At 41.8% G+C, this 24617-nt stretch overlaps 3 protein-coding genes across 4 annotated transcripts in view; 1 reads left to right on the forward strand and 2 right to left on the reverse strand.

The window, feature by feature from the left end:
* The window catches only part of ATP7A (ATPase copper transporting alpha), a 31513-nt gene extending 24732 nt beyond the window's left edge, over positions 1 to 6781 (reverse strand). For both annotated transcript variants that reach the window (XM_080365403.1, XM_080365402.1), the window contains exon 1: positions 6022 to 6781. The gene's annotated coding sequence lies outside the window, so the exon portion shown is untranslated. The remainder of the gene's footprint in view (positions 1 to 6021) is intronic.
* A 101-nt stretch (positions 6782 to 6882) lies between these two features.
* On the reverse strand, positions 6883 to 9310 carry COX7B (cytochrome c oxidase subunit 7B). The gene is made up of 3 exons (XM_080365436.1): positions 9153 to 9310; positions 7616 to 7740; positions 6883 to 7084 (listed from the first exon to the last, which is right to left on the reverse strand). Exons 1-3 carry the CDS (start codon positions 9187 to 9189, stop codon positions 7010 to 7012), a joined length of 237 nt encoding a protein of 78 aa, XP_080221562.1. The 5' UTR covers positions 9190 to 9310; the 3' UTR covers positions 6883 to 7009.
* Positions 9311 to 10376: 1066 nt separating this feature from the next.
* MAGT1 (magnesium transporter 1) lies at positions 10377 to 22421 on the forward strand. Its single transcript, XM_080365430.1, has 10 exons — positions 10377 to 10529; positions 11622 to 11791; positions 12636 to 12753; positions 14060 to 14200; positions 14668 to 14808; positions 15145 to 15234; positions 17621 to 17684; positions 19693 to 19767; positions 20229 to 20319; positions 20999 to 22421. Exons 1-10 carry the CDS (start codon positions 10431 to 10433, stop codon positions 21012 to 21014), a joined length of 1005 nt encoding a protein of 334 aa, XP_080221556.1. The 5' UTR covers positions 10377 to 10430; the 3' UTR covers positions 21015 to 22421.
* The last annotated feature ends 2196 nt before the right edge of the window (positions 22422 to 24617 follow it).

Below are 24617 nucleotides of genomic sequence, written 5' to 3' on the forward strand. Positions count from 1 at the left end.
TTCTCTCACAGGCTTATCTAGCACACTCAGAGGTACAAGATATTTTCAAAACCCCTATAAAGCTACCCAAGAAAACACATGCTTTCATGTCATCATATTGAATGTGATCCTTATGGATTACCTCTGTTCTCCTGTAAGGAACGCTCAGTCCATACAGAACAAAGACAGGATTCTAACTCCACGGTCAGGAAGCAATGAATATTCCCACAAGGCTGAAGTATGAATAAAGTTTCAAAAAGTACTTGACTTATAGTGTGTTTTGTGAGCACAACCAGACACACAGAACCAAAGAAAATGGGACACAGCAGTCTGTCATAGACGATCTGTCCTCTAGTAAAGGTTTGGCTAGAAGTGAATTTAAAAGCATTTCAGGTGCGTGATCAACTTGAACCGTCTTGACAACTGTACTGTTACCATATTTTGAAAAAAACCCAATAAATTAAAGGTAATACTTTTACGGTGAGGTCTATCTAAAATAATCAAAGGTTAGTAAGGTGTTGCCTTGGATGAGACTTGGGGCACAGCTGTACGCAGGGCAGGCTTTCTCAGACGAGTTCCTGGCTATCTTGCTTGGTCTTTGGTTTGAGACTCAAACTACAGCACAATAATATCCATTGTTACAAGAAACTAGGATACAGCGTTTAAGTCTTTTCTGTAAGTAGTATGTCAAGCTAACAGCAGCCATGCACGTAATACGGTGAACTGGTACTACTGAGGTCATTACAGCAGCCATCAGCACTGCTACTGAATGCTCACCAATGCATTAAAAAATTAATTTCTTATATATGCAAAAATGACATTATACTTTTTTTAACATCTACTATGACTGTCATTTGAAATGGACAAAGTGTTTCCTCCATTTTCTCAGCATGTTTTCTTGCCCTTCTGCTGTTCATTTCACATATAATCACCACCACAATTTTTTTACACAGCCTCATGTTTTCCTCCTGAAAAAGTAGCATGTGGAAAGAGAAACAGGAATTATTAGAGCTATTCTGCCTAACTGGACTAATTAGCTAAACACAGCTTGTAAAGTGACTTCAGATATGATTGATGATATTTATAGAAGTACAAGAAAATACTCTGATTGCAGTAGTTCAGGACCACTTACAAATGATGCTAGCATCCTACTGTATCAATAGAATGTCCCATTTACATTTCAAGTGTATGCTTCATACAGACACAATCTTTCCTTTAAAATAAAATACATCATCTGCTATTTTTGGGTTTGTATGTTTTATATTTGTGTCTGGATTTAAATAATAAATCAAAAGCAATCAAGCTTCAACCATTCCACTGCACCAAGAAGTTTTTTCTTTATTGGGTTGGTGGCTTTTTTTAAAGACTGGTCTCCTAAGACCCCATGCTGTTAGGAATTGTATAAACACAGTAGAATAAATTCTTTCCTGGAAGAGACTGTAATTAAAACATGCAAAAATCATAAAGGCATTACAGAAAAAGAATTATTTTCTTCCTACCCTTCAAGGCCCCAAAGTATTAAGACCAAACCCAGAATTTCCATCACAGAATTAATCTGTTGGATCAAACTGTCTCTTCTTTTTGTTCTCTGACTTTTAATTAAGAAATGCTACTGGATCTATAGGATATAAACAGCTCTCTGTTGGTGGGGAGGACAAGAAGCAAGGATTTTTCTTTGCTTTGTTGCAAGTTGCTAACAGTTTTCACGCCTTTTTAAAAACAGGCTGTTCTCTAAAAAAATGAGATGTGTCCATATCTACAGGTAGAAGGTGAGCCATCTGTAAGCAATGCTGCCTCTTCACATCAGTTGCACGGTATCATCGACACTGAATCAAGAAATGGCACATTCACAATCTCAGTTTTCTGTACGGCCGTAGACCTCTGCAGACCCAGCTGTCTGGATTTCCAGTGCTCCTGATGCTTTAAGGAGTTCTCGTTCTCAGCAAAAAGGATACAGTTCATACTCTGGGACTGTTAACCACACACACACGCATTTTCCTCCCCTTACAAGATGCCCAGGACAACAAGTGGAATTTAAAAGCTAATACATGTTCACATCTGAGACAGTATTCTACCTTGTTATATTCTATTTAATTTCTAACGCTCTGCCTTCCTTATGAGTACTTCCTGGTAGAAATACTTCGGCTGAAACGCAGAAGAAATACTTTTGTCATCATTTCCTCCTTCTGACAACGTTAAATTAAGAAAAACTCATGACTAAGCAGCCTGAAAAATATGTTACACCAATAAATTATGAGTAGATGTACGAATACTGACAATTTAATCCTAGTTCCCCTTGTATGTGTTAATATTTTACTAGGTTCACATGAAAATGGATGCAGAAGTCAAAAGATCTGCATGAGGCTGTATAGTAATCCATGCATACTACAGCCATGGCTTGAACTTGGAACACCCTGTTTCCTCATTCTTGCCATCCACCACCACATATCTGTTTGTCTTTTCTCCCACTTTTTTTTGTGAACAAAATAGAAATAAAAAAGCAATGCATATATATGCACTTGCGTGTATATATACACGCATTAGCTCAAAAGAGAACCTCACTGTACAAGGGACAGTTATTTTCTGGCAGGATGCAGCTGAAATAATCAAAAAATGTAGAACTTCTGCAACATCTAAAAGGCTTTCTAGGCGGCAACATACGTTTTATAAGCCGACACTGAAGAGCTCAATTATTACCACCGACTGCAAGGCAAATGACAGCTAATAAATAATTTGTAATTCAACGTTATCACAGGTGTACTCTTTTAAGTGATATGCTAAGTTATGGATCATACATTGTTTCAGAGAAGAATAATGGCTTTATTCTTAACCAATGCATTGCCCCATCTATAAAACACCTTAACCATCAATTAGCGATGAGTTTTGGATTTGATAATGCAAACAAATGGGAGCCGTCCCATTTAATCTAACAGCTATGTATTTAGAATACAAGAAACCAAAGGGCTTCAATTCAGCTACTGCTGGTTTGGAGTATCAAATAAAGTGGGTTCATCTTACAAAGAGCTTTGTCTTTGAACAAACTTTGTAAAAGCCTTTTGTATTCTCTGCTGTAGTATTTACTGCTTAATACCTGTAGAAACTCCCATTTTCCATTCTCTTTCATTATTTCACCTCTTCTGCAGTACACAGAGCAGCAGTACTTCCTTGTTTGGACATTAACACCATCAATGAAGCAGCAGAGCCCTAGAAATAATCTGGCTCTGCAACAGTGCAGAACCAAACACTAGCCTTCATGTGGAGGAGCAACACCCAGAGACAGAACAGGAGGAATGCAAAAGACAATTAAGACCGAAACCATAGCTGGGAAGAGACATAAGTCTTTGTATGTTTGGGTTTTTTTTCTCTCGGGTACAATTTTAGGCTCAACACTTGGGTTGCCTGTGTGCAAGTTTAAATTCAAACATTTCATTTTCTTGAAGAAAGGCAACTAGTGTTTCCATTAAGTGCATGATGCAACAGGAAAAGAAAGTCATTTCTACTTCCAACAGCAAATTCTTCCTACGGAAAGGAAAATTAAACAGTGATCAAGCACAAGGTGACTGAGAAACTCAGATACATCTCTCTAAACTCTTTTTTTGACGTGCTAAAGAACAGTCTCCAAGTAAAATATCTGAAGCAAGATAAGGTTTAATGAAGTCAAAGTTAAGTCATTCACAACCTCACACTATCCACACACACACACACACCCCCCCAACCAAAAAAGAAAATATAGGCAATGTGAAGAGGAAGCTACAACACTGGTAAAGACCCAGACTCTCATTCTACCCCACAAAAAACACTTCAGTGCTTCCAGTATCTGAGCTAACCCTGGCATCACAGTGCAACAAAGCTCTGTGCACCACGAACATGCCTCGTGCCTGCTCTGGGATCAGTAAGGATACATAAGCCAGAAGCACACAATGTTTCGGGCTAAACGTACCACTTTTCACCGAAGTTTTCCACGTATAATTATCTTGAATTTATAGCTGCTGAACCTAAAAGAGACCCAAGCTAGGCAAAAATCACACGAACACCAGAAAAAGAGTCTGTCAGATTTAACTACAGCCTCTGGACTTTATTAAATTTCTAAATGGCTGATTCCTACTTTATAGCTTACTTTATTTATGGCAGAAGAAAGATAAATTTACTAATTACGTTAAATGGAAAAAATGTACCTCTCCCTAAAAGCCTGCAAAGACCTGTGACAAAAAGCAAAGGACAGCACGCAAGGAAAAAGCTGCACCATCTCATCCTTGGGCTTACAGAGGTGCTGGAGAATGGGTTACAGGCGATCTGGTGCAATATGCAAGAACAAGGTTTATTAGGTTAACTGGCAAACATTTGCAAGTATGACTAGCTACATGAGGCTTAATCATTGAGGGAGAAACTGTATATGCATAATAAATATCTGACAGCCAGCCATGTGATACTCTGAATAGGTTGTAATTCATGTTGCTCATAACAAGCCTTGCTTGGTCAGCAGACTATGGAAATTGCTCCGAGGGACTTATTTCTGTACAAAATGGATGACAAAAAAAGAGCACACATTAAATACATTCTACTTCACTTCTAACAAGAGTTTTGTAACACTTGAGACAAATTCTTCATGAATCCCTTTATTTCTTCATGCCCTTCCACTAACTTTTTAAGTCAGATTTCTGGAGAACATGAACATTCCCCTGCAAGAATCACAGCAAATATTAGGAACAGAATATAATTTTTAAACCCTTGTTATGTGTGCATCCTAAGGCCAACTGGGGCTCCTCATTCTTGAGCTCAGCCTTAAAATACAAGGCAGGACAACATGGAATGCATTATACAAATGAAAAGAAGAATAAAATAGTAAGTGACATGTAATATAATGCCAGCTTCTACTTCCCCGGCTTACCACCTGGGAAGGACGAAAGCTTCAGGTCTTTTCTCTACAGCAAAATATGCTATAATTATTAATTTATAATCAAATTATGTTTGTGCCCACACAGTGCATCGTAATACACATGACTAGCTTCCACACTACCGAACAGATTAAACTATTTCTTGGCCTATTTACATCCCCACACACAATTCAACAAGTGTTTAAGTACAGAAATGCCATCTTTAGTGACTGCACAACAAAGATTTTAAGGAACTTTAACAATAATTATGTGCCATTTCCAAAACGTGGATACAGAGAGGCCACAGTCGAGTCTGCTCTCGCTCATGTTACTGAGGCTTCACCCCAAAGCATCAGGGACCTACTTGCTCCTTTCCCAGAATATTTACACGGTGTTTTTAAAGGAAAACACTGGAAAAACGCACTTGTGCGGGGCGTCCGGCCAGAGGCTCAGCCAGCCCTCCCGGAGGCGCCGGTGAAGCCTCTAGGATGGGGCAGACAGGCCCGTGGGGAGCGGCACCGCGTCCCTGCCCTCCAGGCGCCTTAAAAGCCTGCCCCCGGGGGTCGCCACCGGCGGAGGATCCCTCGGCCCCACGGGTGGGCGCACACCCAGCCACCGCCGGGCACAGGGAGCTCCCGGGGGGGTGCCCGCGGTGAGCTTCGCCGCACAGCCCCCGGCCCGCCCAGCGCGGGGGCAGCCGGCCCGGGGCGAGGCGGCAGCGCAGCGAACCCCTACACGGAGCCCTCCTCAGGCCGACGGGTTCCGGAGCGCCGAGGGCCCGGCCGCCCGGGAGGCGCTGCCCCAGCGCCGGGGCCCCCCGCCGCCTTCCCGCCCGCCCCGAAGCGCCAGACACCCGCAGCGGGGGTGCCGGCCAGAGCGGCGGCCCAGGCGCAGCTGCCGTTCTGGGCTCGGACCCTCGCCGGCGACGGCGCTGCCCGCTCCCGCGCGGCGCCTCCGCTCCCGCCCGCCGCGCCGAGGGGACACGTAGCGCGGCCGCCCCCCCGCCAGAGGCGGTCCGCCCCGCCGGCCCGGGGGACGCCGTGGCACCAGCCCAGGCAGGGGCGGCCCCGAGGGGCCACGTAGCAGCTCCGTCTGCCCCGCGGTCGGGACGGAAGGACCCCCCCCGCCCCGGGGCGCGGGCCCGAAGCCGGGCCGCGCCCGCACTCACCGGAGGCTCCAGGCGGGCTCTCCCGGCGCGGGGTCGCGCCTGGCACTTTGCCCCATGCAGCCGCCCCGCCGGGCGGCCCCGCCCCGCCCGCCACGTGACCGCGCCCAGCCCCGCCCCGCCGTTCACGTGACGCGGCGGCAGGGCCCGTGAGGGGGCGGGGCGCGCAGCCCTGCCCGCCCCTAGGCCCCGGTCCCCGGCCGTGCCTGCCGGGTGCCACGCCGCGTTCGTCCCGGGAACAGCACCCGGCGGGAGCGGAGTGGCGATTAGTCACCGGGGGTGGGGCAAAAGGCGGCCATCGCACACCCCCCTGCTGCCCCAGAGGGCAGGTGTTTGTGTTTCCAGGGGTTCACACGGCCTCGGAGGTTTACAGAGCCCCCACACACCCACCTCCTTCCTAACACATTTTAATTACACAGGAATTAATCAGAGAGGTCGTGTTCTGGTGCCGGTGAACAGCAGTACTGAGATACTGTGCAGAGTTCTCTCTGATGCAAAAACTACAGCAAGTTCTTTGCAACTCTCAAAAGCCTCTGAGAGAAGCAACATTTGTAGAGTGATTCATGACATAAAAATACATCTGTGGAAAAAAACAGGATCTCAACGTTGTCGTGAGATGTGCAACAGAAGTCAGAGGTAAAGGGATATGCATTGCCACTACAGAGATCACGGGAGGTTCATTTAAGCACACGCATCTGGCTGGCTGGATAACTCCACCACGTTTTGGATTTGTCCATTATCCATTAGTGACCTTGTCAGGAACAATTGTGGCTACCTAAAATATGATTTAATTATTTTGAATTTTTACAGTATTTCTTATACTTCAGCAGACACAGAATGTACATGAAACCTAGAAGAGCCAGGCAGGTTTCTAGGTATGTTTATTAGAGCAGGAATGCCACCGTGTACAAGTGGTAATCAGGAAACAAATGCCATTATATGATCATTTCTTCAGTGAAAGTTTAGACCAGTTCATTATAAGCAAAGGCTGTTACTCTCTCCATTCTTTTGGAGTGATTCTGCCAACAGGTGACAAGCCCCATTGAATTCCAGCTTGTGTTAACACCTGTAGGAGGATAAAATCAGGATTATTAACTCCGAAATCAAAGACACCTTCTGATAGAGAGCAATTTCTAATGTTTAGATTTCTTGTATTAGAACATGACATCTCATTCATCTTCTAATAAAGCAAGTGGAAATATTTGTATTTCATACTTAAATACTTCCATTTTCTATTTCAAAATATCTAGCTTCAGAACAAAGAATCTGTAATGTAAAATCCCATCACGATACTGTTATCGCCTAGAAATTTTTCTGCTAAAAGCTCCACGTGTATAGCTTAGAAATCCCCAGTAAAAGACATGTTTCTACTAGGTTTTAAAAATGAGCAATAGACTGACCCAGAAACATATGTAATAAAATCAGTGTATGAACTAACACAGCTTTCATCTCTATTGCATTACTGTTCGCTTACATAAAAAGCTCCTAAATTCTGATCACATAAGTTATTTCAAACAAGCAAGCTCTTCTGAAACGTAATGGTTTGCACGTTTACAGCTACAGTCACAATGGAGTGGTGAAAAAAAGAATGACTTACGTATCCCCAGACAGCTGTAAAAACTGCGGCTCCACCAAGGAGTAGCAGGTTTCCGTATTTATCATGGAAGTCAGGCTCATGTTTGCGATGAGCTTGTCTTACGGCAGTATGCTGAAAGCCACGAGCTAATGAATGTTAAAGAGAATTAGAAGTACAGAAATCAACCAAAATATACATGCAAACCACAATCCCCATCTCCTACCAACAGAGAGGCAAGAGTAAGCCTTAAAAGACTTCAAGAAAAGCTGAAAAAAAATTAATCTTTTGGACTTAAAGAGCTTTGGAATGATTCCAAAACACAGGATACACAGAAAGCCTTGCATTTTGTTTCAGCTCTCCCAGTTTCTCTCCAGAAATTTATTCCTGAAGTCTAATCCCAGTAAGAGAATCCTCCAAGTTACCTTTTATGTTTTCTTTGGGCCCTCTGTGTGGAAATTCAAGTACACTTTTGAGTCCTACTATTTCTCCAATAAAATATTTCATTTGGTACTTAAAAGTTTCATATTTCCATATGTAAATACCTTTATTGTCAGTACACATAACTAATATAAGCATTTCAGGATGAAGCTCACCATCAAATTAAGGGGTTGAAGACAGTGGGTATGGGTAAAACACCTTTCTCATTCCTTCAAGATTTTTGAAGGGAGGGGAGGGAGCTGGAGAAGGAAATGGAAATAACTGTGGGCCTTCGCATGAGGTAAACAATAAGAGAAAGAAATACAGGAGGATATCTGCTAGTGACAGAACATATGACATACATTATAAAAGGTAGACTTATTAAGGAGAAGACAAGAGTGAAGAATCAAACCACCAGCTTCAGAACATCGAGGCTGTTTAGTAGTTGCATACAAAACATTTGATGATACTTTGATTAACAGCAATTTACAGCGACGTGCGTGTAAAGACAGACATTATAAAATACAATCTTTTAGTTTCAGGTCAAGGGTTCACGTTTACCCAAACACTAGAGAAGATGATGGCAAGACCCATAATGCTACTACATCCCTAGCATGCTCTGTGAGGCTGCATAAGGGGTCGATAAACAGAAAAAAAGAAGCTTGAACATCTACCAAACGTTTATTTTAGGTGTGTGTACCTCGGGCTAAGCACCTCACGAACCAGGAGCAGATGTGAGAGGCCCGGTCTGGCACCAGGGGGTCTGTCAGCGAGGGGGTCACTCTGCCCTGAGCTTAAGGGCTGTCACCGAGTACCCCTGCCACCTCGGGTGACAAGCCCTGGATGAACCTTTAGTTATCAAGGAGGAAAAGCACCGAGGAAGGGAACCCAAGGTCAGCTCAGGTAAAAGCTGGTAGGAAATACACGAGGCAGAGAAAAACAAAGCACAATAACAACAACAAAAGCAGCAGACGAAGGACGGCGAGAGCCGCCCGCAGCCCCTCGGCCGCCCTCACGACCCTCCCCCGGGAACGAAGCGAGGCCAGGGACCGTTCAGGGACAGTGCTCACAGGGAAGGCAGGAAACCGCCGGGAGACCCCTGAGGAAACCGCCTACTCCCCACAAACTCCCCCGTGCTTACCGGTGAGGCTGAGAGCAGCCCTCGCCACAGGGAACATGCCGACAAACGGCTCGGTTCGGCGGGCCCGGCAGGACACGGGTACCCTTGGCGAGCGGTGAAAAACAAAATGGTGGCGCCGGAAGTCGCCGCCGCCGCGCTGCGCCACCGAGCGGAGCCCTGCGGGTAGCGGAGCCGCCGTGGCGGGGGAAAGGGGCCGTCTCGGTACGGCTGGGCCAGAGCCGGGAGAGCGCTGCGGCAGGGGTAGAGTAACAGGCAGGCGCTCCCCGCCAATTTACACTCCCCACGGAGGGCTGGCGAAAGCGGCGCGGCACGGGCACAGCACTAAGAACCTCCCGGCGGCGACTGCAAGCACAGTGTCAGGATGGCCGAGTGGTCTAAGGCGCCAGACTCAAGGCGTTCCGCGCCTTCCCGTGGCGGTTTGGGTATTCTGGTCTCCGTATGGAGGCGTGGGTTCGAATCCCACTTCTGACACCACTTTTTTATTTTTTCCTTTTCCGTGTGAATTTAATTAATAAATGCGCCGAACATCTAAAGCCACAGATTTTAGTTCAAGTAGAAGTTGTAGCGAGGCTCGCGGAGCCGGAAATAATTTCCATAGTGTACGCGTCCTCGAACAGAGGAATACAAAACGAAGCGTGAGTGAACCCACATCTTTCCGTGGGATTACACTTAAGGGTCCCTCACGCATCACACACCGGCAGAGGATTTCCCGAGGGCGTTTGCGGTTTTAATAATCTCCTTAACTCACAAGACAGCGATATACATGCGTGTTTAAAAATAAACCAGCGTATGACTTTGGGGAGCTACCAATTAAGCTCCTTGGTGTTTTATTCTAGATTCCTTTTCTGGTTTCTTGGCGCTTACCGAGGTGAAGGCCGGCCCCCTCGCCGCTGTGCAGCCCCCCGGGGCCCCGGGCGGCCCAAACACACTGCGGCTGCGCAGCAGTTTGCAGCATTTAAAGAGCCGCAGGTGCTGAGGAAAGCCCGGGCGTACCCTGAAGATAAGGGGCTGCTGCAGCAGGGCAGAGAAGGGGGCACCCCCCAAACTGCTGCACCCCATCTCCAGGGGACCCGGCCGCCGCCGCACGGCACGGCCCGCCTTCCCTTCACGTTTCACGAATCACACAGCTCCAGCTTGCCGCGCTCCTATGGGCTAGCGGCAGCCCGTGCTGGACAGAGCTTCAGCGAATAGAAAGCCGTCAGCGAGTGGCGGGCCGGCGCTTCCGCCAATAGGAAGCGAGTGGGCGGGACCGCGCTGCCGGTCGGGCGGGGCCGGCCAATGGGGCGCGGGGCGGCCATGGCGGCGGTGCCAGTGCTGGCGCTGCTGCTGCTGCTGGCCTGGAGCGGGCCGGGCGCCGCGGGGCAGAAGCGGAAGGAGGTGAGGTGCCGCCGGGCTCTGCCGTGTCGTGCCGGGGTCGTGCAGCGCCGAGCGGGGCTGGGCGGGCCCCAGCTTGGGACACCCGCGGGTCTCAGTTTGAGGCCCCCGCGGCCCCGAGGGGCAGCCCGCAGGCGCGGCCGCGGGCCCAGCGGAGCGGCTGCCTCTTTAGAATCCTGCAGGTCTCCTTTTCCTTGTACCTTTGAGTGCGTTTAAATGCAGCTTCTTCCCGTATTGTTGTAGAAAGCGCTGCGGGAGCGTGGTGGCCCGGCAGTGCGGGGGGGGGGGTGGGTGCCTGCCCGGCCTCGGTGGTGTCACGTAGTCCCACACAGCCGGCTCCGAGGGCTTGGGAGACCCCTCTGTACGGCTTCAGGCAGGTAGGAGTCACGGAAGAGTTAGTTCATTATTTACCTTAAAGTACTCATCTGAAGGAAGGTGTTAGTAAGAAGTAGTTTGTGATAAATTAACATCTGGGGGGGATTGTCGCTTATCTAGCGCTTCTTTGTATAACGTTGCAGAATTGGTTGGCTTGGCTTTAAAAAAAGAGCTTAGTGTTGAGCAGTCACCAGTTCCCCAGGTACACACTGCGTCAAGGTTTGTCTGGCCGTGCTGACCATTGGTGGTGGAGCGCACCCGCATGGTGCTTCCATCGCTAGTGCTGATTCCTCTGCCACCGAGTTTTGAAATCGGAAACAGAGCGATGTTTGGTACTGACCAAATGCTGTGGCGTGATTTGAGGTGTGCAGCTGAAAGAAATCTGTGCAGTTAGCAATGTGAGAAAGTACTAGTGAGTTGAACGGTCTTTGGTCTTCACCAGCGTGTGTAAAGCCAAGTGCTTAAAGGCAAAGTGCTTAAGCTCAAAGTGTGTGTATTACTGAGTGGCTCAAGTAAAAGAATAATATTAACCTGACTATCAAATGGACCTGCAAATGCCTTCAAGAATCTTAATGAAGTATCACGTAACGTGAGCAGTGTTCTTATGAAATACGGTGCAGATGTTTGTTATGTCACATCTAGAAACCTTCAAGAGTGTACTGTGAGACTAGGAAAAAACCCACCAAAAATCCAACAGTATTTTTCTGGCTTTATTTTCAGATGGTGTTGTCAGAAAAAGTGAACCAGCTAATGGAGTGGGCGAGTAAAAGATCCGTTATTCGAATGAATGGAGATAAATTTCGACGCCTTGTAAAGGCACCGCCCAGAAATTACTCGGTGATTGTGATGTTCACTGCTCTTCAGCCTCACAGACAGTGTGTTGTGTGCAAGTACGGGCTTAATTTAGTCCTAAATTAGAACTTGAAAGTCATCACGTGCTTTGTAGGAAATTACATTTAAGACTGGGATAAAGCTTTTTGCCTATGTGGGAAGATTATATTTGGGCACGTTATAGCAGGATTTTACTTGAAATTAAATGTGTGGAATATGTGTAATATGTATGTGAGAATATAACATAGTCCTTAATTATTTATCTCACTCCTAAGATAATCGGTGCTTTGCAGAAACAGCTTTCACACTGATAGGCTTCTGGAGAAAGATGGGGTGAAAACTCGACTTTCCTGGTATCAGCTGATGGAGAAATGTTTGTAGAATTACTGCTGGCCATGCAATCTAAAAGTTAATTAATATGTTTGGCACTTGCTTATTTACAACTATAATATGTTGGATCCTTAACCATATTATGGCTTTCATGTATTAATCTAGAAGTGGCAGAGGTCTGTAAAGATTATTTTTATACCTGGTTACTTGAAATTAAATGGTTTCCCATCCTCTGACATGGAAATGAGGGCACACCTGGACTCGATTTGGTATCCTGTTGTCTAGCAAATCATGGGCAGCTGGGTTCCTTTTCACATTTCAATTAGAAATTACCACTGCTTGTGTTCATGGACTCAACAAAACTTGCCCCTGCATTTAAAAAAAAAAACAACAGTGGTGTCAAATGCTTCACTTGATTGTTAGAAGATTGTCTGGACTTAACTAGAAAGTTAATGTCAGGTTGTGTGGGAGGCATCAGTAATGGGGTGGGGTGACTACAGCTCCCTCAGCTGTTTTGTAGCTTCTGCTCTGGACAAACATGTGATACAGTGTCTCACTTTGTGTGTTTTACAGGCAAGCTGATGAGGAATACCAGATTCTGGCAAACTCCTGGCGATATTCCAGTGCATTTACCAATAAGATTTTTTTTGCTATGGTGGATTTCGATGAAGGCTCAGATGTATTTCAGATGGTAAGGTCTCTCTTTTTCTCTTTTAACGTTATTTTTAACTTGGGTTTTGGAGACTGAGGGCAAGAAGGTAAAGATGTGTACAAAATTTAGTGTAACAATGATTAAAGAAACAATTGAGAAGCTAAAAGCTGCTGTTCAGAAGAAATGACAAGAGCAGAGGACAGTAGCATGTTGGCAGTAATATTAACAGAACTAACAAATCTGCAATAGGTACAAGGAGTGAACTGGCTTCTCTGACACTTTTTTCTGAGATTGTCTCCTGTAGTAACACAGTGTAATTCTTAATTGAATTTTTCTATGATACACAAAGAGGCAAGATAGAAAGCACCAATGTCATTAGGAACAGCTATTACAACTTTTAGATTACTAGAGTGTGCTAGATTAGGCTTTCAGTATGGGCTAACTTCTTTTTGAGTACCTGGATGTTTTGGTCTTTGGTTAACTTTATGTAACCAGTTTTTTTTTAAATGTATGAGTTCTTTCCATGTATGCTTGCAATTGCAGATCACATTAATAGTTCGTTATAGTTTTGCAAATCTTAACTTTTTTTTTTAAGAGATACTTGTCTCTATTTAAAAGCTACACAATTTAGGCAATGATATTTTATTAAATGGAAGCTTTTGGACTGGAGGAGTGGAGAGGAATGTCTTTTACTCTTGATCAATTTTCCCATAGTGTTGCATGAAAAATTCATTCACGGAGCTATGGTCTTCATAGATTATTGTATATATTTCTATTTCCCAGATTTCTCTCCCAAAAGTAGTAGTTAAAGAAGAAACATTAAAAAAAAAACAACTGAAATGCTACGGGAAAAGCAGTGTTAGGAAAAGATAGAACTGCATTTTGTAAACTACTTTTATTTACTTATTATAATGTCCTCTTACCTGGTCTGAATCTTTTGAATCAGTAGCTATAGATCTGAGTGCTAACAAAGAAATGTCAGTCACTTCAGAAAGCATGCACAATTGTGTTAAAAATAAAAAAGCCTGCTTAAATTTTTTTTAATAAGACATCCAGCTCTGCTAGTGACAGAGCTAAAAAAAATTATTCCTCAGTACTAAAAGGAGAAAACCGGAATGCAAAAGGGAAACTGCAGGACTACCTTGATTACTTTTATGAAACACAGTAATGCAAGCTACTGTGTTCTGTCTTTACTTTTTTTAAGTTACTGACAATGAAATCTATGTATTAAATAGTTTTTCTTATTGATTTAATGATGATGTTGCAAGATACAAATGGTCTAGAATTGTGTTACTAAACAGACTTTTCATGCTGCTGTCATCTTCTATGAATTTTCTGCATACAGCTAAACATGAATTCTGCTCCAACCTTCATTAACTTTCCTGCTAAAGGCAAGCCTAAACGGGGTGACACATATGAACTTCAGGTGCGTGGCTTTGCAGCTGAACAGCTTGCTCGTTGGGTGGCTGACAGAACTGATGTCAATGTAAGTATATACAGACTTTCCCCACCACCACCTCTGTAGCACTCCCTTACTGCAGAATTCCAGCTGTGAAATGTGTCAGTTGTGATCTGTGGCTAATGATCTGCTCTCACATAGTCTAAATAGTTCTCATCTACAAAATCTAGTTTGGGCACATGTTTGGGCATATATCTTCAAGTTTTATCTCCATTCAGTGTTCTAATATTTTGTGTAATTTTGTATTTGATAAGATGGTAAAACTAATTTCCTTCTTTCTCTCTCTTCCTATGGAAGAGAAAATTACTAGGTAGGGTAAAGGTGTATAAAACTGAAGTTACAGTAGCAGGGGAAGAAGCATTACTTTCCAAGTCGGATCTATTATGTAGAAAATCTATTAACCCACTCTAATATATTGTGGGTGTTGTTAGCAGCAGTGCAGATACAATGTGTAATCCCACTGAGGGAAAATAATTTAAATATCCTGTGTTCAGATTCGTGTGATAAGGCCACCAAACTATGCTGGACCGTTGATGCTAGGACTGCTGCTGGCTGTCATCGGAGGCCTTGTATATTTGCGTGGAAGCAATCTGGATTTTCTGTATAACAAAACTGGCTGGGCATTTGCTGCTTTGGTGAGTTGTTATAACTCTTGTCTGCCTGTTGTTGTAGGTTTTGTAGCAAATCAAGTCTTTAAAAGCTTTTGTACTTAAAGATGCATAAGCCTGGTAGAGGCAAATGAGGTGCATTTAGGTTTACATTTTGGTATTCTGATAATATTACTTAATCTTGGTCTTTTCAGCTCAGGTAATGCTTGATTAGATGTCTTTTATACAAATAAAAGGTAGGACAATGCCTAGCCTAAGATTGTGTTCTAAACCAGTGCTTCTGGGTACAAAATTAAAAGAAATTGGGTAAAAAATAATAGGAAGAAAGTCCTTATTAAATAGTGTTTCTTCTTTCCTTTTCAGTGTTTTGTGTTAGCAATGACATCAGGCCAGATGTGGAACCACATTAGAGGTCCACCCTATGCTCATAAGAATCCCCATACAGGACAAGTGGTAAGTCTTTTCTTAGTTTTATTTTCTGCATTTGTTTTATTTCTGCAAAATAAGGCTGATATTAAAAGAAGCAAATCAGAGAGCAGATTCTGTTCTTGGCTTCTTTCTTTGTCTGTCAGTGAGGCTAACCTCTCCTGCAGTGAGCAAGGCGAAGTAGAGAGCTGTTGATTAGTTCAGAGAGGATCTGTCTTCTCTTAAAATATGGTTGTGAAAGAGGGGTTTGGTTTTGTGTGAAACAGAAGGAATGTGAGAGCTCCAGTCAAATTTAAATTTTCTTCCAATTAGCTTTATCCTTTTCTTGGCTGAAATACAAGGAAGAAACTCTGTTAGCAAACTCCTGCTTTAGTGCTAAAACCATCACAAAATACTGCTCTTAAACCAAAGTGCTCTGTTCTGTAATTGCTGTGGGGCAATTTCACCCGTTACCTAGAACAGGAAGGTCATTCCTACCATCTTCTGTTTGATAATTCATTAATTCCGTAAGAATGGTGGTGTTAGTTCTGTGATCTTCTAAGACTAAGGACAGATGCTTAAGGGTTTCCTAGGTGTATTGCTTTCTGTGCTCAGTAGTAAGCTTTTAAAAGATAGAATAGAAAATGCAGTTCTTAATCAGATGAGAAATACTAAGATACATTTACTACCTAGCAGCACCTTCAGTTTCTTGTTGGAAACGGCTCCATGCGATAAAGCATTAGGCAGCAGTCATATGGATGGTACTCGGCTGGAAAGGGGGCGGACTAGTTCCAGAGAGTTACCCTGGAGTTTATTTTTGTTGTGTTAATACCTAGAGAGTTCAAGGTCTTTTTGTGTGTGGAAACTTCGATTATTCTGGTAATCACAGAAAGCTAAGAAGGTACTAAAATAATGCCCTAAGGTAAAGAGGATAGCATACAGAGTAACCAAAGCTATTTGCGAAGAAGTTTTTTGGTTGGGGGGGGCTCCGCATTGGTTCAGAACTGAAGGTAAGCATTCCTTCCATCTCTCCAAAATGTTAAAAAAGGGATACATTTTGGAGGAAGCATGACAATGCTGTTTTGCTTAGATTCTGAGGGTAGGTTATTTTAAATTACCTGATCTCTTCCATTTCTGTGACTCCCTATGCATCTTTTAACCATTCCTGTTTGTTTTCATGTTTTCTTTTCAGCATTTATTTACCTGTGATGTTTGCTTTCCTGTCTTGTTATCCTCTATTGATAAAGAGACATGATAGTTCTGAAATACTAACAGCAAAATAAAGGTGTTTATGTTGAGTATTACATGCTAAACAGTCTTGTTGCTGAGCCTGGCATTTTCATGTTTAACCTGCTTTTTTTTTAATCTTATACACCCATCTAATGACTTACATATAAAAAACATCTTTCTGAGGTTTTTGAGGTAGATTAATGTCTAGTGACCTTTGACTTAGGAAATCTCATTTCTGAGGGAGGAAAAAAGTTTTAACATCACTTGAAATACAGTGCTCTGTACATAGTACAGAATGAGAATGTAAAAGTAGAATGTATTGACAGCATTGCATCTCTTCAGGTGCTTACATGTCACATATTGGCTTTTCTCACATATTTTATTCAGAAGGGAATTAACTTGGTGAAATGTCTTCTCATGCCTGGTTAGGTGGGTCAGGCCCTCTGGATCTGCTTATCAAACTTTATCTTTCTACTTAGATATAACATCACAACCATAGTGATGTAGAGCTTCCCATAAGGGATTAAAAAATGATATTCCTTCACAAATCTCAAATTTTCTGTTAACCTAGTTGGTTAGTAAACTACTAATGTAAATAAAACTGAGTTAACTTACTGAGTCAAAGTTCTCATATTTTAAATGCTTTCTTGAAAATGCTTCCTTTTGTTTCCTCTTTACATCATTCCTAAGCCTTTTTGAGACTGACAAATAAAGCTTCAGTGGTATTGGTAGTGATGTTTCTTTTCCTGGTGTGCCATGAAAAAGATTTCAGAGGCTTGGTTCTGGAGCCAAGTGAGTAGGGTTCACATGTAGATTGAAGAGTTCCAAGCTGAGGAGCAGTGTACATAACCTAAGAAAGTCAGGGTGTGGATCAGACTTGGATCACAGTGGGTGCAGGAGAGCGTAATTATGGTAATTCAGGTAATTATTGCTGAACAGGGGATCTGGACCATGAAGGGTGTAGCAGCACTTGCTATAATCTGAACGGTACATTGGGCTGATTGTGCATGTTAATAGAAGGATTTTTGATGCTGACACCTCCCCCCCCAAATTGGTGATCAACTGATGAAATTGTTCATGCTGCAACTTTGTTTGGTCTCCTGAAAGAGGCAGTGCAAAAACTTCATTTCAAGCTCCATAGCTGCTGTTAATCATGCCAAAGTTGACTCCAGTATTAAAATCAATTACTCTTTGTCTCTTACAGAACTATATCCATGGGAGCAGTCAGGCCCAGTTTGTGGCAGAAACACACATTGTTCTTCTGTTTAGTATCCTTCCTGCTGAGAAGCATGTGGTTGGTGATGATTTTTCTGTTGGCTGCCTTTTCTATTGGGGTACTTTCTCAAGGCTTCTGTCACCTAATACTGATGCAGAAGCTTGTAGAGCCTTTCTGTAATGACAACTTACACTTTTCCTATGCTGGTGATCTCTAAGTTGAATAGAAAAATACTTACTGCTTTCTCACTGCTGCCTTCCTTGCTTAATGACTGAATTGGATAGTGTTGAAGGTGTGGATCTTTGTGGAATAACAAGGTTCTTCAGGATAGCCTCTGTTCCTCTGTGCATGTCTCCATCTTTTCCGGTCTCACTTAGTTCGTGCTTTGGTGTTGAATTCCTTCCTCTGTTACTGATCTTTCTTCTTTTATTTGTTTGCTTACCTTCTTTACTTTTATTCTCACCACTTGTTCATGCTAACGATTCATGATTTTTCCATGCCAGTATTATGCCATCAAGAAAGGCAAGCGGAAACTTGCAGGTTAAGAGTTTTTACCATTCTCATTTGTATAAAAATGTTTCTTTAGAGTCATAAGAATAAAATTCCTGTTCTTTCCTTTTGTTCTTGCATTGTATGTTTTTGATCCATCATCTGTAACTTTAGTCGTATCTCACTCGAGCATTTCTTCCTTGTTCCGTCATCTGTGTTAGCCTGTGCATACTTTTGTCCTTTATATTCAGGATTTATATATTTTACTTATAATACCTTTTTTCTTGCAGCTTCACAGTCTCAAATTGTTTACATTTTATACTACACAAATACACAGACTAGCAGACTTACTGCAGGGACATAATTTCAAAACTTCATTCAAAGTACCCATCCTCTTCAGTGCTTGACAGCGATTAACAAGTCGTTGGCAGCAGCAGTGTTCTTTAACAGAATGACTTCTGCCAATTTCTCCCTTTTCTCTTGTTTTATCTGCTCAAAATTCTAATTTCAGCAAGCAACACACCGGAGTTTTTGTAGTAAAATAATAGAAAGTAAGCAATTGATGTTTAAATATGCTAGTGCTAAAAGAACTTTACTCTCTTGCTGTGTATTCATTATGAAATGTTTAACTTAAACCATCCATTTGGAGGGGAACTTCTGATCTTTTTTCTAATTATTACTGTACTTCTGACACCCTCAGTCAAATTCAACCTAGAAACTTTTTGTTGATGTTTGTATTATTGCTATCCATGTTATGGACCCAATCTACCAGTTGCTGGAGACATTTAAAATGGTAGAAGCTGGCAAGGTTCCTGTAGGCTGAAGTCAGTTTCCTCTTGTGCTGAAGGCAGACTGCTCTGAAATGGAAAGATTTCCTAACAGTCCCATTACAGTCAACAATAAGTATGTCTCATTTCAAGAGGAGGATTGGGACTGAACATCTATAGTGAAATGGAATGAAATCTGTAGGAACTCTTGTCTTCTGTTCCACTGGATCCACTATTTTGCTTTGATAGGATTCATTCTTTGCAGATGTCAGGCTGAGTTGTCTGTGCTTCCTTAATTTTACAAACTGTAATTTTTTTTTTCTTAATTGAAGAACTAGAAAAGACTGAAATACTGCTACTTGAAGGATACTTTGTTAGATTAAATATTTCATGCATTTTATTCATTCTGTTAGTGGAGCAAAATGCAGAAGTTTAATTCCTTTTGGGATTTTCCAGTGGAGTAGAACAGTAGTAGGAGTGGACTGAGCTCTCTGGTAAGAAATGCTGTTTCATTACAAGCTGAGATAATAAATGCATGTTTTTAATTTTGTGTGAAGGCCTACCGTATCTTCCAGTTTATATTTTTAAACTTTGTATTTATTTTCTCTTGAAAGTTGACATTATGTATGCCTTTCAGTTGCTGTTTTTCCCACCTGTAGTTGCTGGTTTGCCTGGGAAAAGCCTTTAATTTTTCCAGTGAGTTTTAATGCCCCAGGTATGGAGCTGAATTTACAAGATTAGGAAGGAGTATATTGCGTTGAGTCTATTGTATTTTGTTGATTTAGCCTTAAACAGCGTTCATAGATGGTGGTGTTACTTTAGGAATGGTACTTCTCCACGAAGCTGCTACTTCTCACATGGATGTGGGGAAAAGAAAAAGTAAGTACTAATACTTTTCTCTCTTAAGAGAAGGCATATTCAGTAAAGATTTTTTATATGCTCTTTAATAGAAAGGCTTTTGCCTGTGGGTTTTTTTACACTTCCCAATTCTAAGCAGAAGTGAATCGTTTTTTTGGGAGAATTTGGAGTTGCTTAGCAAACTGCAAGATAAACTCAAAGCCCTTTTGGGAGGTGGGGAAATATAAAGGTGCTTTGCAGCATTTTGCTACTAAGGGAGAGGAGGAGGCACAAACTTGCTCTTGAAGCAGTGGTATAAAAATTATTTACAGGAGGATTTTTTTTTTTAATGGTCTTAATTTAGTTCTTCTCAGTGACTCTAACAGAGGTCTCCTCTGAGCAAATCTCTAAGCGTTACAGAATGCTTTTGAAAACCCCAGTCACTGCAGTGTTTTTGTGGACAGCTGCCACATTACTGGAATCTTACTCTGCATCTCTTGCAGTTATGTGTATTGCTGGTATTGGCTTGGTGGTGTTGTTCTTCAGCTGGTTGCTGTCTGTCTTCAGGTCTAAATACCATGGCTACCCATACAGGTATGTGTTTTCTGGGTTTTGGGTTCTTTTTTTTTGTGTGTGTGTGCTGTTGTCATTTTCCTGTGCATTGCAATAGAGCTAGAACACCATAGGCTTTTCTGAAGGAAGTGGGTAGATGGAACTGAGGGCTTAAAGATTGAGAGTGATACTAGAAGTCTGGGGTTTTATGTGGACTGTGTGCTTACAAATGTATCTGTTCCTGCTGACTTGTATTTCCCTGTGTGGTAATAATATAAACCAGAACAGAAAAATAGGCAAAGGGCCTATTTTCTGAAATCTGATTTGGTGGGAAATAGGCAAATATTATGTCCTTTCTATGAGAAGTCATTTCTTATTTAAAAATATCTAAATAATAAAACTTATTTCATAAGACTTTTCTCAAGACCAGAAGAGAGCTGAGCTTGGTCCCTGTTCAATAACCAGTCAGCTTTTATTCCATTCTATGCAATGGTCTTATGTACTACTGCTAAACTTCTTGTAGCTAAGAAGTGGTTATCTTGGCTTTTGCATTACTAGAAGACTTATTTTAAGTGTCTTCCCCACAGCTGCTTGCATCATAGTTGCATCAGGCCCAGTTTCTCATTCTGATTTTCTTGGCATATATGAAAGCTAAGTGGAATGTTGCACACCTTTGTTTCTTATAAAATTAATAAGAATATATGTTATTTTGTTCCTGCAGTTTCCTAATGAGTTAAAGGATTCCAGAATCTGTACCTTCAAAAAGGTGGCAACTGAAATTGTGTGTAATGGAATGGAAGAGCTGAATACGTATGGTTCGTGCTACCTCTTTACACTGAATGAGATAGTTAAACACTGAACCAAAGAAGACATGTAGTGCCTTAAATATAACAAGCAATTTGCTCTGAAGGACACAGAGTATTAAGATGCAATCTCTCTTTCATAAGCTTTACATCTTCTTAAACAACTCTCCTTCTAGTGAAATTCAGAACTTAATGCTTAGAACTGTATTTCTGTAGGCTAACTAGAAACAGTACTTTACATTCAATTGGATAATCTGTTTACCATGTGGGTTTTTTCCCCCTCAAATATTTATCACTTTATTTTCTGTTTGTGCATAGCAGGTGACAATAGCTTTTCTCTCATGCCTTTTTAAGTTTGAGAAAACATCTTCATGTACCTAGAAATGTTTTCCTTCAGTCTGTGTGCAACCCTTGGAGAATACTTAAGATTGTGGTGTGGAATGTGCATATCCTAGAGCTGTATCTCATTTTTGAATACTTAACTGGTGTATGATGCAAGGGGTTGTTTCACGGATGAAGGGAGAATTTTCAACAAGTGGAACTGGGTTATTAATTCAGTTAGTCATTTAAAAACTTTTCTTTGCTAAATGCTGAAACTGCAGCATTTAAATTGTGAATGTTGGCTTGGAGCTGGAAAAAATTGTTCTTATACTGTCCAACATTCACACTCTCAAAAATACCAGATTTTTGGTCACCATGAAAGTTTCTATCTTCTCCATTTATTTTCTCCCAAGTTTTTAGCCTTGGGGAGGATATGGGAGTGGGCAGAGATCTAATTCCAGGATAGATATTGTTACCCCAACAGAGATTTGTTAGCCTTACAATTTGAATGCATGTGCTTTTTGCTCTCTTGTTTTGTTCTCTCATCTCACAAAGATACTTTGCCTTAAGGATTCCTGAGTGGAAGACATTGTGCCTCACCCCAAACTGTTGTATATTTCAGCATCTATACTACAGGAAATCTGTGCAGCCTGATTCACTAATCTTCCTTCCACAGGCTGTGGTGGCCTTGGAGGTTACTAGTCAGAGGAAAATATGGTGAGACTTTTGCCTCTTGCTTCTTCATCTCCCCTGTCTCAAGAGGTTACAGAATTTGGATGCTTTAGATTGAATCTCAGAAAGGACTATATTATTCAAAGTAGAATGTTATTTTTATGCAATTTTGCTAAATTAACACACATCTCAAGTGCCTTAACTTCACTAATTTAGTTGTTTGGTGTTTCAACTTGTTGAAATGCATTTTTTTTTCTATGCTATACAAAATTACAAGCCTTAGTGGAATGGATAAATTGTGTGCCTGACTGAATTTTGGACAAGTTTCAATAAAATTTTTTAGTTTAATCCCTGCTCCTGTGTCTTTTGAACTTGAACATAAACCAAAACAAACCTCTTTTCTTCTACTCTTGCTTCAATGTGTTAATAAAAATGTCTGTATATAGTGAATAATCGCAGTATGGCTGAGTAGACTGGATTAGCAGCACATACGTGTTTATGTAGGGAAATTACAGCCCAAAATGTACAATACGAGATGTCTTCTCATGTAGCCAACTAGTAGCATAAAAATTGCATGGTTTTTACCTGTCTTTGACAGCTGTCCTGAGGTGAAAATCTTGACTTCCTGGGTTCCTAGGCAGATTAACTAACAGTGTTTCTGGAGGTGGAGTCTAGTTAGCACTACAGATAGCCTGGAACAACTCTGGATTGTTGTATCTGTTGCTTATTTTCCTGTCCTGTTGGTACAATGCTTCTAATAAACTTCTAGATTGTACTTCAGTCATTAGCCGTGCAGGTGAAAGTTGCTTACAGTTTCATTCTAAAAGTAACAGTTTTTTTCTTAAATTCTCCGTCTAGTTTCCAATTTTTGTGACATGGTGCATATTTTATTCTGTCCCTCTAAAAAGCATATAATCATATATTGCCTAATAGTTGCACATCCTGCTGATGGATAGTGGAGATGTGTTGGCTTTCCGCTTACAGTGGTATAAATACTGAGAGCTTTGGATTTTCTTATTTTTCCATGCTGACATATGAAATGCAAAAACTGTGGGGAAAAAAGTAAGCATTTTTTGTGCTCTCTAGGCTGAAACTGAAGTGCATGGAGGAGGGAACAGATGTGATAGTGGAGCAAGAGAAGATTGAGTGCTTGCAAGGACCTGCAGCGGATTTAGAGAGGGTGCAATTCTAGAAAGACTTATCTTGTGCATCAGTTGAGAGGTAATGGCCAGCTGTAATTGGTACCAGAGTGATTTTTTGGGACCGTTGGCACATGCATCTTGCTAACTAGTTAGTATAGTACAGTTCTGGACCAATAGAACAAAGGTGGGATGAGGTAATGCATTCAAGACCCAGTATGCAAAAACTGGGAGTTTGATGAGGCCATCTCCTTTAGCAAGTGAGTCATTAAACAGCTCAGAAGTACCATAAAAGCTCACCTTTAGGGAACACTTATTATAATAGAAGGAAGAAATGGTATGTTCTGTAGCTGAAAATGGACTGTGTAGGGTTTTTTTTAATGTGGCTGGCCTCAAAGATTGCTGCTTTTTCTGCTTTTGAGAAGGGGCTGTGGTATGTTTCTAAAATATTTTTGAATAATAGCTAGTAATAATTTAAGGAGCTTGATGAGCTAAGGCCAAAGCAAGATAGTAAATCTTAATTGGATTAATCTAGGTAATGGTTTGTGTTGTCTACAATTTACTGGAAGCTTCTGTCTTCAAACCATTCCAGTGTTCAGCACAGAACATGCCTCTTAATGGTGGTGCCTAGCAGTTTTCTCTGCAGTTAAGCTTTTAACAGAGATTCTTCCTAAGTACGTGCTCTTCAGGGGCAGAACTGCTTAACCCTCCAACTAGGTGGAAAACAGGCTCAGCTCTGCATCTGCTGTGTATGGCTTGGTGCTTGTGCAAATAACCTTAATTAATCCCATGGCAGGTGATGTCATTGTGGCTGAGTGGACATATGCAATCACATGATAAATATGCATTCTAACGTGAGGATGAGAAGACATTAAACCTTTTGGCTGGCAGTGGGATACTGGGGAATATGATGAGATGATGGCTGCCTAGAGGCTTTAGGATAAAAACACAGATGCTTCTAAATGGCCACAACTATTTGACATCTAACTTAAATGTACATCAAGACCTATTCTGTGCCTTGTTAAAGAAGTTTAAAAGTAAGCATAACTGATTTTTTTTTTTTAATTCTTAGTCTATATTCATGACAAATCAAAGCAGAAGTTTTAGAAGTACTGAAGAAAGTCAGTTGCTTAACTTCCTAAACTTTTGAAACATCCGAAGAAAATCAGAGGCCTGATGCATTTATGCTTGTTGGGATATGCTGCACGTGACATCAAATTATGCTAGGTTGTGGTATCTTGTAGCTGAAGTTTGTTGGGAGAAAAATGGTCTGTAGAGTTCCTTCATGGTTTGTTAGCAATGGTTTCTGATAGTCTCTTTTAAAAATTAGCCAGTCTATAACAGCAAATAGCTTATACTGAAATCAGATATTTTTTTTTTTTTAATTTGAAAGTGTTTTCCATCT

This window comes from Falco punctatus, assembly GCF_963210335.1.
Source record: "Falco punctatus genome assembly, chromosome: 15".
Taxonomy (NCBI): domain Eukaryota; kingdom Metazoa; phylum Chordata; class Aves; order Falconiformes; family Falconidae; genus Falco; species Falco punctatus.